The 13,563-nt window shown below is 37.2% G+C and overlaps 2 protein-coding genes across 10 annotated transcripts; one reads left to right on the top strand and one right to left on the bottom strand.

Moving 5' to 3' along the window:
• Positions 1-398: 398 nt before the first annotated feature.
• On the bottom strand, positions 399-4,035 carry LOC111798250 (cyclin-P3-1). 5 transcript variants are annotated; one of them, XM_023681282.2, is made up of 5 exons: positions 3,771-4,035; positions 2,572-2,752; positions 2,375-2,463; positions 1,426-1,838; positions 399-859 (listed from the first exon to the last, which is right to left on the bottom strand). In XM_023681282.2, exons 2-5 carry the CDS (start codon positions 2,657-2,659, stop codon positions 613-615), a joined length of 837 nt encoding a protein of 278 aa, XP_023537050.2. In that variant the 5' UTR covers positions 2,660-2,752; positions 3,771-4,035; the 3' UTR covers positions 399-612. The 5 variants fall into 5 exon arrangements, with proteins under 5 accessions (XP_023537050.2, XP_086981499.1, XP_086981498.1 ...); XM_087125373.1 differs by having other exon boundaries at positions 3,775-4,035; XM_087125372.1 differs by lacking the exon at positions 3,771-4,035 and having other exon boundaries at positions 2,572-3,002.
• A 3,224-nt stretch (positions 4,036-7,259) lies between these two features.
• On the top strand, positions 7,260-12,736 carry LOC111785774 (mitogen-activated protein kinase kinase kinase NPK1-like). Of its 5 annotated transcripts, none has more exons than XM_087125310.1 (18): positions 7,261-7,722; positions 7,957-7,998; positions 8,648-8,713; positions 8,791-8,901; positions 8,972-9,052; positions 9,148-9,225; positions 9,300-9,382; positions 9,680-9,761; positions 9,843-9,943; positions 10,102-10,141; positions 10,276-10,335; positions 10,416-10,465; positions 10,552-10,756; positions 10,864-11,088; positions 11,205-11,515; positions 11,610-11,680; positions 12,031-12,130; positions 12,214-12,736. In XM_087125310.1, the coding sequence occupies exons 1-18, from the start codon at positions 7,423-7,425 to the stop codon at positions 12,281-12,283; spliced, it is 2,076 nt and encodes a 691-aa protein (XP_086981436.1). In that variant the 5' UTR covers positions 7,261-7,422; the 3' UTR covers positions 12,284-12,736. The 5 variants fall into 5 exon arrangements, with proteins under 5 accessions (XP_086981438.1, XP_086981436.1, XP_086981439.1 ...); XM_087125311.1 differs by having other exon boundaries at positions 7,262-7,722; positions 11,613-11,680; XM_087125314.1 differs by having other exon boundaries at positions 7,583-7,722; positions 8,632-8,713.
• The last annotated feature ends 827 nt before the right edge of the window (positions 12,737-13,563 follow it).

The following is a 13,563-nucleotide window of genomic DNA, read 5'->3' as shown; positions in this document are numbered from 1 at the left end:
GATAGTAAAAAATAAATTTGAAGCTATTATTTATCATGTTCATTTTATGATTTTTCATATATACTTTTTTTTATAAATTAGCTAATATTATGATAAATGAACTTTTTTTAATTTTAATATTCTTTTACCAAACCAATTGTTAAAAATAAACACCGACATTTAAAGGTATAGCTATTTAGTGTTTGGTTAGATTTTTATAGATTTTATCAATTTTGGTTGGTTCAATTTGATTAATTTTAACATTTTCGTTCTAGAACAGAAACATAACTATTTAAATCTTCTTTAGACATTTATAAATTTGGCTGCAAAACAGATATGGCTATTTAGTGTTTCTAGTTCGACCCGAAACTCGAACTACATACCAAAGGTATCGTAAAAAACATAGCAAGTTTTCGAAGAACCCAAAAAACCAAATTCTCAAATAAATTAATCATATCATTAAATGATAAGATTTTGCAGTTCATCAGAAACATTTTCCATTGAATCTCTACAATACTATCATCCTCTTCCTAGTTGAAACTTTCTACTTTCTGCCTTTGGTTTAAAATTGGAGCTTAGATTCAACACTCACTAACCAAGAAAGCTAAGGAAGATAGATTTCCTTTCGAATGTTTAAACGGCTCTGCAAGTATAGCCTGCAATTTGAGGTAAACATTTAGCTCGAGTTTTGTTACCGGGTCGATGATCGATCGGGTTCTCCCCGAAACCTTCCTTTTGGAGCTGCAAACAATGAGCTCTGAAAGCATCTGCAGTGACATGAAGTCTGAAGTCCAAATTGGACAGAAATTCTATCTCCATTCTGTTCATTTCTTTTGTGCTCACTCCTCCCACTTTGGCAAAGAAAGTGTTGTTATGGCACCTGCACACAGCATAGCACAATAAGCTGTGTTATAACATAGATAAGATGTTCGATATCGGTTCAGCAGCATGACTCTAGTTTGAGCTGCACATTGATATCTTGCAAGCACTTTTTGAGTTGTTTTCATATTTCGTACCTAATCTTTTAAAACTTTCAATTATATCTTAGATGAATATCTTCATTCTATGTCGTGAATGTCACTATACTAGGAAATCGTGTACGTAGTATGCCATGTGAGGGTCTTTATGAAGTTTTCGATTCGTGGGTACATTTTCAAATGTCCGTTCCATCATATTAAATATAGGATATTTTCGACAAAAACAAACTTTCAAAATTGGACAAAATTGAAGAATGACCAAATATCAGGAACTAAATCATATGTTTATCCCATTTTCACTATCAAAAGTGTCAGCTATTCATATAAATGTTGAAACTATGGATTCCTCTTCATATGATCTCAAGTTAATGTATGAATGATAAGCCAACAAAGACAGAATATTAGCAGAGCTCAAAATCTTGTCATCTCGAGCGAATTATAAAGTTAACTAAGTGATATCGGAACTTACCCGGCATCGTTAAATTTCGCTGCAACCATGATGCTGGTGATCAGAAGGCGATGGACGTTCAAAGAAGTAAGGTAAGCATCCATCTTTTGAAGATATCTTTCAATGTATATGTAGGCAACAACTAAGCAAGGAGTGCCACAACATGTATACTTCGAGATACGATCAATATATTGTCCAATGCCCATGGTCGGTGCTCGGGAACCATGGAAAACCGTAACGTTGTCTTTCGTTTTGAGTTTTTTCAGTAACTTTTCATTTTTCTGAATCGACCTCTCGAAAACAGAGGAAAGAATCGACAACACTCGAGGTGAGCTCGGTATAGGCTTCCCAGATTCACCCAGTCCAAGAGGTGAATCTGTTTCTGCTAGAAAATCAATGTCACTGTCTGCCATTTTTCTTATGTTCATCAAGATCTGCACAATACAAAACAAACTTAATCACTCTAATTCATACAGAATCCTCAGTGAATGGTAAAGAAACAATCTAATAATACTGGTGGGTCCCTTCCAAATCTGATAATAAAATAGATTATTGTAAGGTATATACATTATTTTCCTACAGATTCAGAAGCCATGTTGTAAAGCCTTATATATTTCTCTAAAACATGTTCAGAAACTTGAATTATAGAGATATGGAAGAAGATGACAAACGATCAGCATCGTTTTTGGCCGTTCGGTAGGGAAATGAACGAAACGTCACGGTGCCACCAATTGATTCAAAGATTTCTTAGAGAATAGAAGGGGAAAAAAGTTTGATTTGGTTTCTGAATCTGAAATGTGCAGACCCACAGACAGGGTTGTGTTCTTAGAGATTTAAAGTATTCTAACCGTATCAGACAAGAAAACTCCTCGTTTAAGGATATTGAACTCTAAAGCAATAGCATATGAACAATTCATTCATTCCACCAGAAATCATCAAAAACTCACAAGGAAAAGAATCTAAATCTTACCCAGATGATCGAAATCGAGTTCTCCAAGCAATCGATCACGTACTTCGAAGAACGAAGCGGGGGCGATCTCAAAGAAAGTCTGAGGAAAACTGCATATGAAAGTGGCTCAAAGACCCTGAGGAGGCCAGTTTTGGGCAAAGATAGGGAAGAAAGAGGACATATAATGTCTGAAATGCATCAGAAAAAACGAGGCTTACAATTTAGAGCTTCTTGAATAACCTTCTCAATGTTCATTGCTTGAGCATTCTTGACTTGCACAAGCAGAAAAGCTAGGCAGTTCCTCATGAGCAGAGAAAGAAAAAGTTGGTTTCAAAACCTGTTTATTCATAACTTTGGCCTGTAGACAGCAGTTTCTCATGATTCTGGTTCGGTTCATACCTTAGGAATATGAATAAAGTAGCTTTAGTCTATTTTTATTCTTTCCTTTCAGACATAGTCATCAAGGACAAATAGTTTATGCCATTTGGGTCCATTTGAGTGCAAAGTTTCAAGGCTTCAAATTGTTAGGAATCACGAATCTCCGCGATAGTGTAACCCACGATCATTCCCATAATTAGTCAATGTGGGATTCCCTCCAAACAATCCTCAACAATCCTCCCCTCGAACAAAGTACACCATAGAGCCTCCATAGAGCCTCCCCTGAGGCCTATGGAGCCCTCGAACAGCCTCCCCTTAATCGATACTTGACTCCTTTCTCTGGAGTCCTCGAACAAAGTACACCCTTTGTTCGACACTTGAGTCATTTTTTACTACATCTTCGAGACTCACTACTTCTTTGTTCGACACTTGAGGATTCTATTGGCATGGCTAAGTTAAGGGTGTGGATTTGATACCATGTTTGCTTTTAGTTTCTCCAAAAGGTCTTATACCAATGGAGATGTATTATTTACTTATAAATTCATGATCATTCCCTTAATTAGTTGATACCGGACTCCCTCCCAACAATTCTCAATCCTCGAGACAAATCACAATGTGAAAGTGTTAAGCATCTGGAGCACTCTTCTAACAAATCCCTATTGGTATATGCAACACAGAGAGAAAATAAAGCAGAGCATAGAGATTCCATTCCTCCATCAGAATGTTAAAGTGAAAAGCACAGATCAATGATGAACCAATGGGATTTTGTTTGGCAGGGCAAAAACTCCAAGAAAATCACATAAAGCTATAAAGTTCCCTTTTCCATAGCAGTAATTTGCAGGATCTTACCTTCTGGGGACCCCAAATTTGAAACAAAATGTGGGGAAAATCATTACAAAACCGAAAGTGGGATGCAAAGTTCAAATCCAGAAGACAGAAAACATCAATAAGAATCATCGCATTGCTTCGTTTTTTAAACATATTGATCGCAATCAGACAGAACGCATTTGGATCTTGAAATGCGGAACGAAGAACTTACTTACAGATCGATGGATTCTGAGCTTTCTGATCGATATTTGACGGTTTGGCCTTGAAGAGCTTGGCGCCAAAAAGTTGAGAATCTTGTTTTTGGCTTCGATCGAAATGCAGAGAACAGGTTTAAAGATTCCATGGAAATGGGTGAGGGAGGTTGATTGTAGAAGTGGTGTTGGGCAGAGGAATTTTGTTTGTTTGCCCAGAAAATTGGGTGGAAAACAAACATTTTCACATGAAAAAGAATCGGGTGGAATGGAAAGTCTTGGGGTTTGATGGGTTTGTTTGGGTTTTCGAGTGTAGCGCAAGAAATGGGGTTTTTCTTTGAGCAAATGCATTACATGTCATCAAATCAGATATGGGTCTGAGTCTATTGCTTTTTGTAGCCTTTTCTCTCTCAAGTCGATGGGAGAGAGGAATGAGTGCTAGCGAGGATGTTAGGCTTCGAAAGGGTCGATTGTGGGATCTCACGTCGGTTGGAGAGGGAAACGAAATGTAAATGACCCAAGCACACCGCGAGTGGATATTGTCCTCTTTGGGCTTTTCCTTACGGGCTTCCCTCGAGACTTTAAAACGCGTCTGCTAGGGGAAGGTTTTCACACCCTTATAAATGATGTTTTTGTTCTGAGCTTGGGCCGTTATAAATGGTATCAGAGTTAGACACTAGACGATGTGCTAGCCTTCTCGCTGTTCCCCGAAGGGGGTAGACATGAGGCGGTGTGCTAGTAAGGACGCTGGGCTCCAAAAGGGTGGATTGTGAGATCTCACGTCGGTTGGGGAAGGAAACGAAATGTAACGACCCAAGCACACTGCTAGTAGATATTGTCCTCTTTGGGCTTTCCCTTACGGGCTTCCCTCGAGGCTTTAAAACGTGTCTGCTAGAAGAAAGTTTCCACATCCTTATAAATGGTGTTTTGTTTTGGGCTTGGGCCGTTACAAATGATATCAGAGCTAGACACCAGACGATGTGTCAGCTTTCTCGATGTTCCCCTGAAGGGGGGTAGACACGAGGCAGTGTGCCAGTAAGGACGCTGGGCCCTGAAGGGAACGAGTGCCAACAAGGACGCTGGGCTCCAAAAGGGTGGATTGTGAGATCTCACGTTGGTTGGGGAAGAAAAGTAAATATAACGACTCAAGCACACCGCTAGTGGATATTGTCCTCTTTGGGCTTTCCCTTATGGGGGCTTTAAAATGGTCTGCCGGTGGAAAGTTTCCACATCCTTATGAATGATGTTTTGTTCTGGGCTTGGGCCGTTATAAATAGTATCAAAGCTAAACACTAGACGATGTGCTAGCCTTCTCGCTGTTCCCCAAAGGGGGGTAGACACGAGGCAGTGTGCAAGTAAGGACGCTGGGCCCCGAAGGGAACGATGGCCAGAGAGGACGCTGGGCTCCAAAAGGGTGGATTGTGAGATCTCACATCAGTTGGGGAAGGAAACGAAATGTAACGACCCAAGCACACCGCTAGTAGATATTGTTGTCTTTGGGCTTTCCCTTATGGGCTTCCCTTTAGGCTTTAAAACGCATCTGCTAGGAGAAAGTTTTCACACTCTTATAAATGGTGTTTTATTCTAGGCCTAGCCGTTATACATGGTATCAGAGCTAGACACTGGACGATGTGCCAACCTTTTTGCTGTTCCCCGAAGGAGGGTAGACACGAGGCAGTGTGCCAGTAAGGATGCTGGGACCCGAAGGGGAGTGGATTTGGTGGCGGTCCCACATCGATTGGACAAAGGAATGGGTGTCAGCGAGGACGTTGGCCCCGAAAGGGGTGGATTGTGATGTCCCACATTGGTTGGGGAGAAGAACAAAACACCATTTATAAGGGTGTGGAAACCTTCCCCTAGCAGACCGTTTTAAAGCCTTGAGGGGAAGCCCGTAAGGGAAAGCCCAAAGAGGACAATAGAGGACAATAGAGAACAATATTTGCTAGCAGTGTGCCTCGGTCGTTAAACGAAACATTCTTTTATAAGGTGTGGAAACCTCTTACTCGTAGATATTGTTTGCTTCACAATCCACCCCCCGAGCTCCCCTCTAACCGATGTGGGATCTCACAATCTACCCTCTAAGCCTAGCATCTTCGCTGGCACACAGCTCAAACCGATGTGGGATCTCACAATCCACCCTCTAAGCCTAGCATATCTTCGCTGGTCTTCGCTGGCACACAACTCAAACCGATGTGGGATCTCACAATCCACCCTCTAAGCCTAGCATATCTTCGCTGGCACACAGTTAATAAATTAGCTTAAAATCGTTTTTTTTTTTCTTTTTTTCTAAACCTTCCCTTTTGAAAATTTATAAAATAATAAACATAAATATTTAATGTTCGAAAGAGTAAAAAATCCAATAATAATGTAATAAAGATCTTTGACCATTTGACTACAAATAAAAGAACCAAACTAATTTATAGGTACGAAATCCCATATTGAATTTATATATATTTATGACCAAATTTTTTTAAAAAATTATTATAATTTAATTGCCCCTGTCAAAAGCCTATCTTTTGGTGTATATGGGTTAGATTAGGTCCGAGAAATCTTTTAAAGTATCTCAAAATTTCAAGTTGGTTAGGTTGGTGACTCGAGCCACTTAAATAGAGTTTACAACCCAATCCAACCCTCGTTTTTAAAAAATCAAACTCGAAATTTCGTGTTGGTTAGGTTGGTGACCCGATCATGATTATTTTAAAAAAATTATATTTATCGACAATATATGATACATTAATAACTAAAATATCATAAAATTCACTAGTTGCAGTGAATTACTAACATCGGTTACAAATGTCAAATATTTTTAATGTCCGTAATAATATTAAAAATAAGGTAGGTCAGAGTTGGGTTGGATTGTAACCCAAGTTTCAAGTTAGTTAAGTTGGTTGAGTTGACCCGAAAAAAAATAGTCAACTCACAAGCTCCAAATATTCGATTTTAAAAAAATTCAACCTAATGGAAACATAAGAAGAAAAAAAGTCAACTCACGAACTGACACACATTTTCGATTTTCAAAAAATTCAACCCAATGGAAATAGAAGAAAAAAAAAGTCAACTCACGAACTGACCCAAATTTTCGATTTTAAAAAAATTCAAATAGAAGGTACGAATATATAAAATATTATGATTAAAAATATATAATATTATCAACTTGAACATAGCTCAATTAGTCAGTATTTAGCCAGTATATATGCAACCAAAGATTAAAAGTTCGAATTTTCGACCGTTATTAATGATTAAAATTATAAATATTTTAAGAAAAATAATAATAGTTGAAATTATATATGTATATATATATATATATATATATATTTATAACTTAATTAATTAAATTATTCAAAATTGTAATTATGTAATTTATTTAAATGATGGAATCTTGAGAAAATAAAAATTGTTTTTAGACTGATTCCTTCACAATTAAGAACGGCACTGTCGGCTTTTATTTATTTATTTATATATTTATTTATTTTTAGTTTTATTATTTATTTTAATGTTTTTATTTTAATTCATTTCCTTTTTTTGAAAATCTCTCTCCACTTTCTTTTCCCTCCTCTCTCTCTCTCTCTCTCTAGATTCTGATTTTCTTGCCGACCGCCATTAATCGGAAACTCTCCTTTTTCCCTGTTCTTCGCAGATTCTTCATTCCCTCAATCTCTCCCGATCACTCAAATGCAAGATATCTTTGCTTCTGTTGGCCGATCATTGGTGTTTCGTGCTCCTGTTGAGAATGAGGATTCGCATTCCCCGGCAATTGGAGTTGGAGCCCTAGTTGATAAGATTAACTCCAGTATTAGGAAGTCCAGAGTGTTTTCTAGACACTCGCCATCGTCGTCGGCTTATCATCCGATTCTCAAGGAAACTGAGCCTCCGATTCGATGGCGCAAGGGCGAGTTGATTGGCTGCGGCGCCTTTGGTCGGGTGTATATGGGCATGAATCTTGGCTCTGGCGAGCTTCTCGCTGTTAAACAGGTTTTCTGGCTTTGGAGTTCGATTTTGGTTTCTTGGTTACGTCTTTGTAATGTTTACTCATCTGTTATTGGTGAATTGTGCTTTTGAAGCTTGCTTTTGAGTTTCCATTTCTCTTGTCTGCAACCGATGCTTTGTTTGAGTTCTGATTCGATTTTGGATTTTCTTCATTTTTTTGGTTGTTTTTGTCGGGTGTAGGATCTCATTTTGATAATTTTCTTCGTTGTTCTCTTTCAGGTTCTGATTGCTGCAAATGGCGCTTCGAAGGAGAAAGCGCAGGTCTGCTTTTTAGTGTGCCTTTCGACAGCTGATTATAATTTTACAATTTTGTGATTCACGTCTGTGAAGTTATCAAATGTGATTTTCTAGTTTGGTTGAATTGGTTACTTGTTCTTTCATTACTCCAAACTAAGATTATACTTATACTATAGTCTATATATAGAGGTGCATACATAGTTGGTAATCTTGGATCACAGATGACTGACTATATATGGCATTTGCCACTAACCACATTCCTGATGCAGTCGCTAAAAATTGTTTGAATTAATTAATTTGAGTTTGTTTAATTGTAGATTTCAATTGATATGAGTTAGATACTTGAAAGTTCTAATCTTCCTTTTGTGTTGGTTAATATGACTTTTAAACAAGGCTTCATTGTTTTCATCTTTATTTTTTAATCTCGTGCTTCATAATATTAAGTTTCTATTGTTTTTACATATTATGTGGCTTGCTTTTAAGCTCCAAAAGGCTATAAAAATTTGTTGGCTGCTTAATGAATATTATATTAGTTTGATTTATGAGGAATTACGAAAGTTTTCAAATAGAACTGAAAAATGAGAAACAGCAAGAAATTTTGAACAAGTTGATGCATATTTCATATCTAAATGACCTTTATTTGTCAATTTTGAGTAGTTTTTGTTGCAACCAGGCTCATGTTAAGGAGCTTGAGGAAGAAGTGAAACTTCTAAAGGATCTTTCTCATCCAAATATTGTTGTGAGTATGGCCTTCTCTTCCATTTATATAAAGAAGCCCATTACTTTTCCCACTGAATACATTGTGTTGTTTCTCAGAGATACTTGGGCACGGTTAGTGAGGATGATTCTGTAAATATATTATTGGAATTTGTCCCTGGTGGATCAATATCATCACTTTTGGGGAAATTTGGAGCCTTCCCTGAAGCAGTAAGTTATTCTATATTCTACTTTGATCATTCTAGCGTCGTGTCTAATCCTTTATACCAACTGTATGTAGGTTATAAGAACATATACCAAACAGTTATTACTGGGACTGGAATACTTGCACAAGAATGGTATCATGCACAGGGACATTAAGGTCGGTGTTAGTTATGATCATTATTACTTGCAGACAATTTTCTCATTCCCCTGTGTCAGTTATAAATATGTCGTGTCTCTTGTATTCTATTGCAGGGGGCGAATATTCTTGTAGATAACAAGGGATGCATTAAGCTTGCTGATTTTGGTGCATCAAAACAGGTTGTCGAGCTGGTAAAGTCTGTGATCCTTGACTTTTATTTGGTTTGAAAGGTATCTGCCTTCTGATCAAGATTTCATTGTTGTAGGCTACAATTTCAGGTGCAAAGTCTATGAAGGGTACTCCATATTGGATGGCTCCTGAAGTAATTCTGCAGACTGGGCATAGTTTGTAAGAACTGACTGAAGTCAAACTCTACTTAGAATCTACATTCTCTTCGGGATATTTGATATCAATCATTAACTGCTAAATGTTGATTGTAATTTTTTTTTGACAAATTTTTTTGAAGCAAATATATTTTTAGTCAATGAAGCAGGTTCGAGCTCAATTATGATCGAATTTTGATAGTTGTTCTTTTAGAGAATCAATTATGTAGAAAACAAATAATTGGTCTTATGTAGCCTTGCCTTTGACTAAATATTAATTTGATGAGATGGATGATCGTAAGTATGTGATAATTATTCCTAGCTCTGCGGATATATGGAGTGTTGGATGCACTGTTATTGAGATGGCTACAGGAAAGCCTCCTTGGAGCCAACAGTATCAAGAGGTATCTTATTACTTGAAGATGTTTGAATGGTGGTGGATTAAATTATTCTTGTAAAGTAAACTAACAATACATTTCTTTTAGGTTGCTGCTCTTTTTCATATTGGCACAACAAAGTCTCATCCACCAATCCCTGAGCAGCTTTCAGTTGAAGCTAAAGATTTTCTGTTGAAATGTTTGCAGAAGTACGTTTCATTTCTTTGCATTTCTAACCCTGATCTTAAGAAAACTAATCATAAGTTAACAATGGTCCAACTTTGAGATTCGTTTGAAATATTTTTCTTTAGCTTCTCTTTGACACTATTTCTTATGGAAAGTCAAATTGATGTGGGCATAATTGCAGGGAACCCAACTTAAGACCAGCTGCATCTGAACTCCTGAAGGTGATTTTTTACTTGATTAAAATTTTTGTTTTACTTGACAATAACAAATTGTCAGATGCATAGACTGACAGAAATCGTGCCAAAGGAGCGATTGTTTTAACTATCATCTAACCTTCCGGCTTTGTTGCGTGCAGCATCCTTTTGTTACTGGGAAGGACCCAGAATCCCTACTTGTTTCACGTGATGCATGCACGGTTAGAGGATTAAAGAATCAGAATAATTTATTCATGATTATTTGTCTTCCTGTTTGTAACGGTAAATTTGCCATCTTCAGGAGCCCTTGGATACCCATTCACTTTTATATACTCCCAACCTTGAAATGAGGTGAAGTTAAAAATTCAGCGACTAGAAGAATTGTGCATTCACCTGCTTGCAATATTAAGGTTTTTCACACTTTTTTTTCTTGACAGCAAAACTCCAACGCATCCTGGATCAAGTGATATTTGTAATTTGGATAGTCTGAGCTGCTCAAAACTATACACCGCAAACAAACTAGAAAATGATACGTGGGGAACAAACAACAGTGATAATGAAATGTGTCAGATTGATGACAATGATGATTTTATGTTAGATGAAGTAAAACTCAGGTCTTCTATGACATCTGCGAATTTCAAGGTGAGGAAAATGTTTGGATCCATTTTCAGTTCTCCGTCCAGAGATCTCTGGAAATTAACTTTACTCTTTCTTTCTTTTTTTGGGTGGGGTGGGGGTGGTTTATATAGAGTTATAACCCAATTTGTGAGCCGTCGGATGATGAGGACTGCAAATTTGATCAAAGTTCAGTAGTAAAGCAAGGAAGCGATTTAGATGAGCAAACTCTTGCACCTGGCAGCTGTTCTGGAGTTTTTGATGATGACCAAAACTTCTCATTTCCTAGTGGACGATCACTTTCTGAAGATGAGGATGAGCTTACTGAATCAAAAATTAAAGCATTCTTGGATAAGAAGGTTTGGATTTTCAGTTTGATAGCAACTAGTTCGCCTTTCTAATTATCCCCTTCTCTGCAGTTTTATTAAATGAACCTGTTTGATCTAAATTGTTGTACATGATTTCAATGCCTCAGGCTCTTGAATTGAAGAAACTGCAGTCACCACTATATGAGGAGTTTTACAATAATAGTTTGAATGCATCCTGCTCTCCAGTTTTTGTAGAGAGTAAACAAGATGAAACTACTCCTAAATACTTGAAATTGCCCCCAAAAAGTCGGTCACCAAGTCGAAGTCCCGGTCATCTATCCCCAGCATTCGATGCCTTTGGCACTGGGACTCCAGGGAGTGATAGCAGCAGCAGGGGTAATGCAAATGATCAGAGGTCACAACTCAATGATTGGAAAGGACTTCTAGTTGATGGTCAGCCCGAAGCTGGTAGTCCGAGGTTTGAACTTTTGGATGTTCTTTTAGCAGGCTTAGTATCATTAACATCTGTAGCATTCTTGATATCTGGGTGAGTAACGTGTTTTCTGATCTAGCAGTAAACACTATTCTGAAATACAGAGGAAGTGGAAAGAAGAGCTTGATCAAGAGCTCGAGAGGAAACGAGGTAAATAACTATTTTTTATGCCTCTTAAATAAGAAGATAGCAATCATACGATCAATGCCTTTATAGAAGTCCGAGAAATATATGGTAGATATTTATATATAGTAGGTGGTTATATCTAGTAAAGCTATACATAGTAAACTAAAACTATATATATACCCATTAGAAGTACTTTCTATATTCTCTATATTTTCTCGGTATATACCCGAAGTCATCCACACAAATGCTTTAGCCAATATTCCTTCTTGCATTTTCCCTCTCCTATTTCTTTGTGTTCATCTAGATCGATTGTGTGCGTTGTTGTGCGATCCTAACAATTATTACATATGACTATGCAACTCTCTTGTTTATAGAGATGATGCGTCAAGCTGGCACGGGAGGCAAAACGTCATCTCCAAAGGATAAAGCCATCGGCAGGCCGAGAGAGAAAACACGATTTGCATCTCCATTCCGGTAGATATCTACGTTTCATTTTGTCTTTACACAGTATATATTCTATCATGGCAATATGCACAATTGTGACGAATTGTTGACAGGGATGACGCGTCGGGTGCGGGGAGGGAAAACAGGAAAAATTCATCTCCCGAGGAAGTGAGGAAAGATTAGCATAGCTTCAAACTACTTCAGCTGAGTTTATCTTCTCATTTGTCCTTCCCTCTGCAGTCCTTGTGGAGTGTATGAAGTGAAGAAGCCCCCTAGCTGGGTAAGAAGCATGTTCATGATCAGATTCTCAATGAAAGGGGGAAAAAGAGGACAAAATGAGGTATTTGCTAATCATCTGTCTTTGTTCTTTGTTCTTTGTTCTTATATTGATTTCGTTGGGGTGGGGGAGGTTTTAAAAGGATGCATGTTTTTACAATTTTGTATCCAGTGGTGAATAGAAAAGTGTATGATTATTAGTGTGTACAATATTATGGTTTGATGCTATAAAATGGCACAGGTTTTCGTGTCCAAGTCTGTGTATCATTTTTCCTCATGTAATTCTCTCATCAAACAACACAAACAAAATGTTGTTTGATTTTACTACACATTTTGTAAAAGGGTCATTCGTTTTTCTAAGTGACCAAAACTTACCTTTTTGTCAAGCAAAGCAGAGTTGTTTTTGAGCAACTACTGTGGACACTATGAACATTGAGAAATATCAAACCAAATGATGTTTGATTTTTTTTTTTTTTTTTTTTTTTTTTTTTTCTTTTTTTGGTTAAATTCAAGTCTTTTGTTGGTAGATAATGTTTTTCGAGTAGCGTCTCGTAAGAATCAAGTTTTGAAAGGTATCTTTGAATTTTGAATTTTATTTTGATAGTTTTTTTTACATATTCAACATTTTTTTAGTTAACGAATCTATTAAACATAAAGTTGTTTTTGTGCCTAATACGATAGGGTTTTAAATTATAATTTATGTTCAATAGATTTGTAAGTAAAAAAATAAAATAAAAGTCAATAAATAATTGACACAAACTTATAAGTTTAAACACTGAATTTGTAATTTAATCTTAGTTCTTTTTTTTTTAAAAAAAAAAAATTGATCATAAACTTGCGAGGTTGTGACCCTAAATAAATATCAAAATGAATCTCGATATCGAGATCGAAAATTAAATAAATGAGACTTCATATCGATTGAAGAGAAGAATTAGTACCAGCGAAGAAGCTAGGCCCTGAAGGGAGGGGAACAATGAGATCTCACATCGATTGGGGAGGGGAACAAGTGTCAACGAGGACGCTGGGCCCGGTTGTGAGATCCCACAGGGAACGAAACACTTCTTATAAGAGTAGGGGGTAAATTGTGAAATCTCACAGGGAACGAAGCACTCCTTAGGGTAGGGGGTGGACTATGAGATCCGACAAGGAATGAAGCACTCCTTATAAGAGTGAAAGTCTCTCCTAGG

Source organism: Cucurbita pepo, chromosome 7 (genome assembly GCF_057944985.1).
Source record: "Cucurbita pepo subsp. pepo isolate OVF chromosome 7, ASM5794498v1, whole genome shotgun sequence".
In the NCBI taxonomy this organism is placed as follows: Eukaryota; Viridiplantae; Streptophyta; class Magnoliopsida; order Cucurbitales; family Cucurbitaceae; genus Cucurbita; species Cucurbita pepo.
Note: the sequence above shows the minus strand (reverse complement) of the source record. Positions and strands in the feature narration are given on the sequence as shown.

Excerpts from the sequence above, each read along its gene's own strand:
- LOC111785774 (XM_087125310.1), top strand. The coding sequence starts at position 7,423 with ATGCAAGATATCTTTGCTTCTGTTGGCCGATCATTGGTGTTTCGTGCT. Across the intron at positions 10,142-10,275 it reads CTGCATCTGAACTCCTGAAG|CATCCTTTTGTTACTGGGAA; the intron begins GTGATTTTTTAC and ends TGTTGCGTGCAG. Across the intron at positions 11,681-12,030 it reads AGAGCTCGAGAGGAAACGAG|AGATGATGCGTCAAGCTGGC; the intron begins GTAAATAACTAT and ends TCTTGTTTATAG.
- LOC111798250 (XM_023681282.2), bottom strand. The coding sequence starts at position 2,659 with ATGAGGAACTGCCTAGCTTTTCTGCTTGTGCAAGTCAAGAATGCTCAA. Across the intron at positions 1,839-2,374 it reads ACTCGATTTCGATCATCTGG|ATCTTGATGAACATAAGAAA; the intron begins GTAAGATTTAGA and ends TGTATTGTGCAG. Across the intron at positions 860-1,425 it reads GCGAAATTTAACGATGCCGG|GTGCCATAACAACACTTTCT; the intron begins GTAAGTTCCGAT and ends TGCTGTGTGCAG.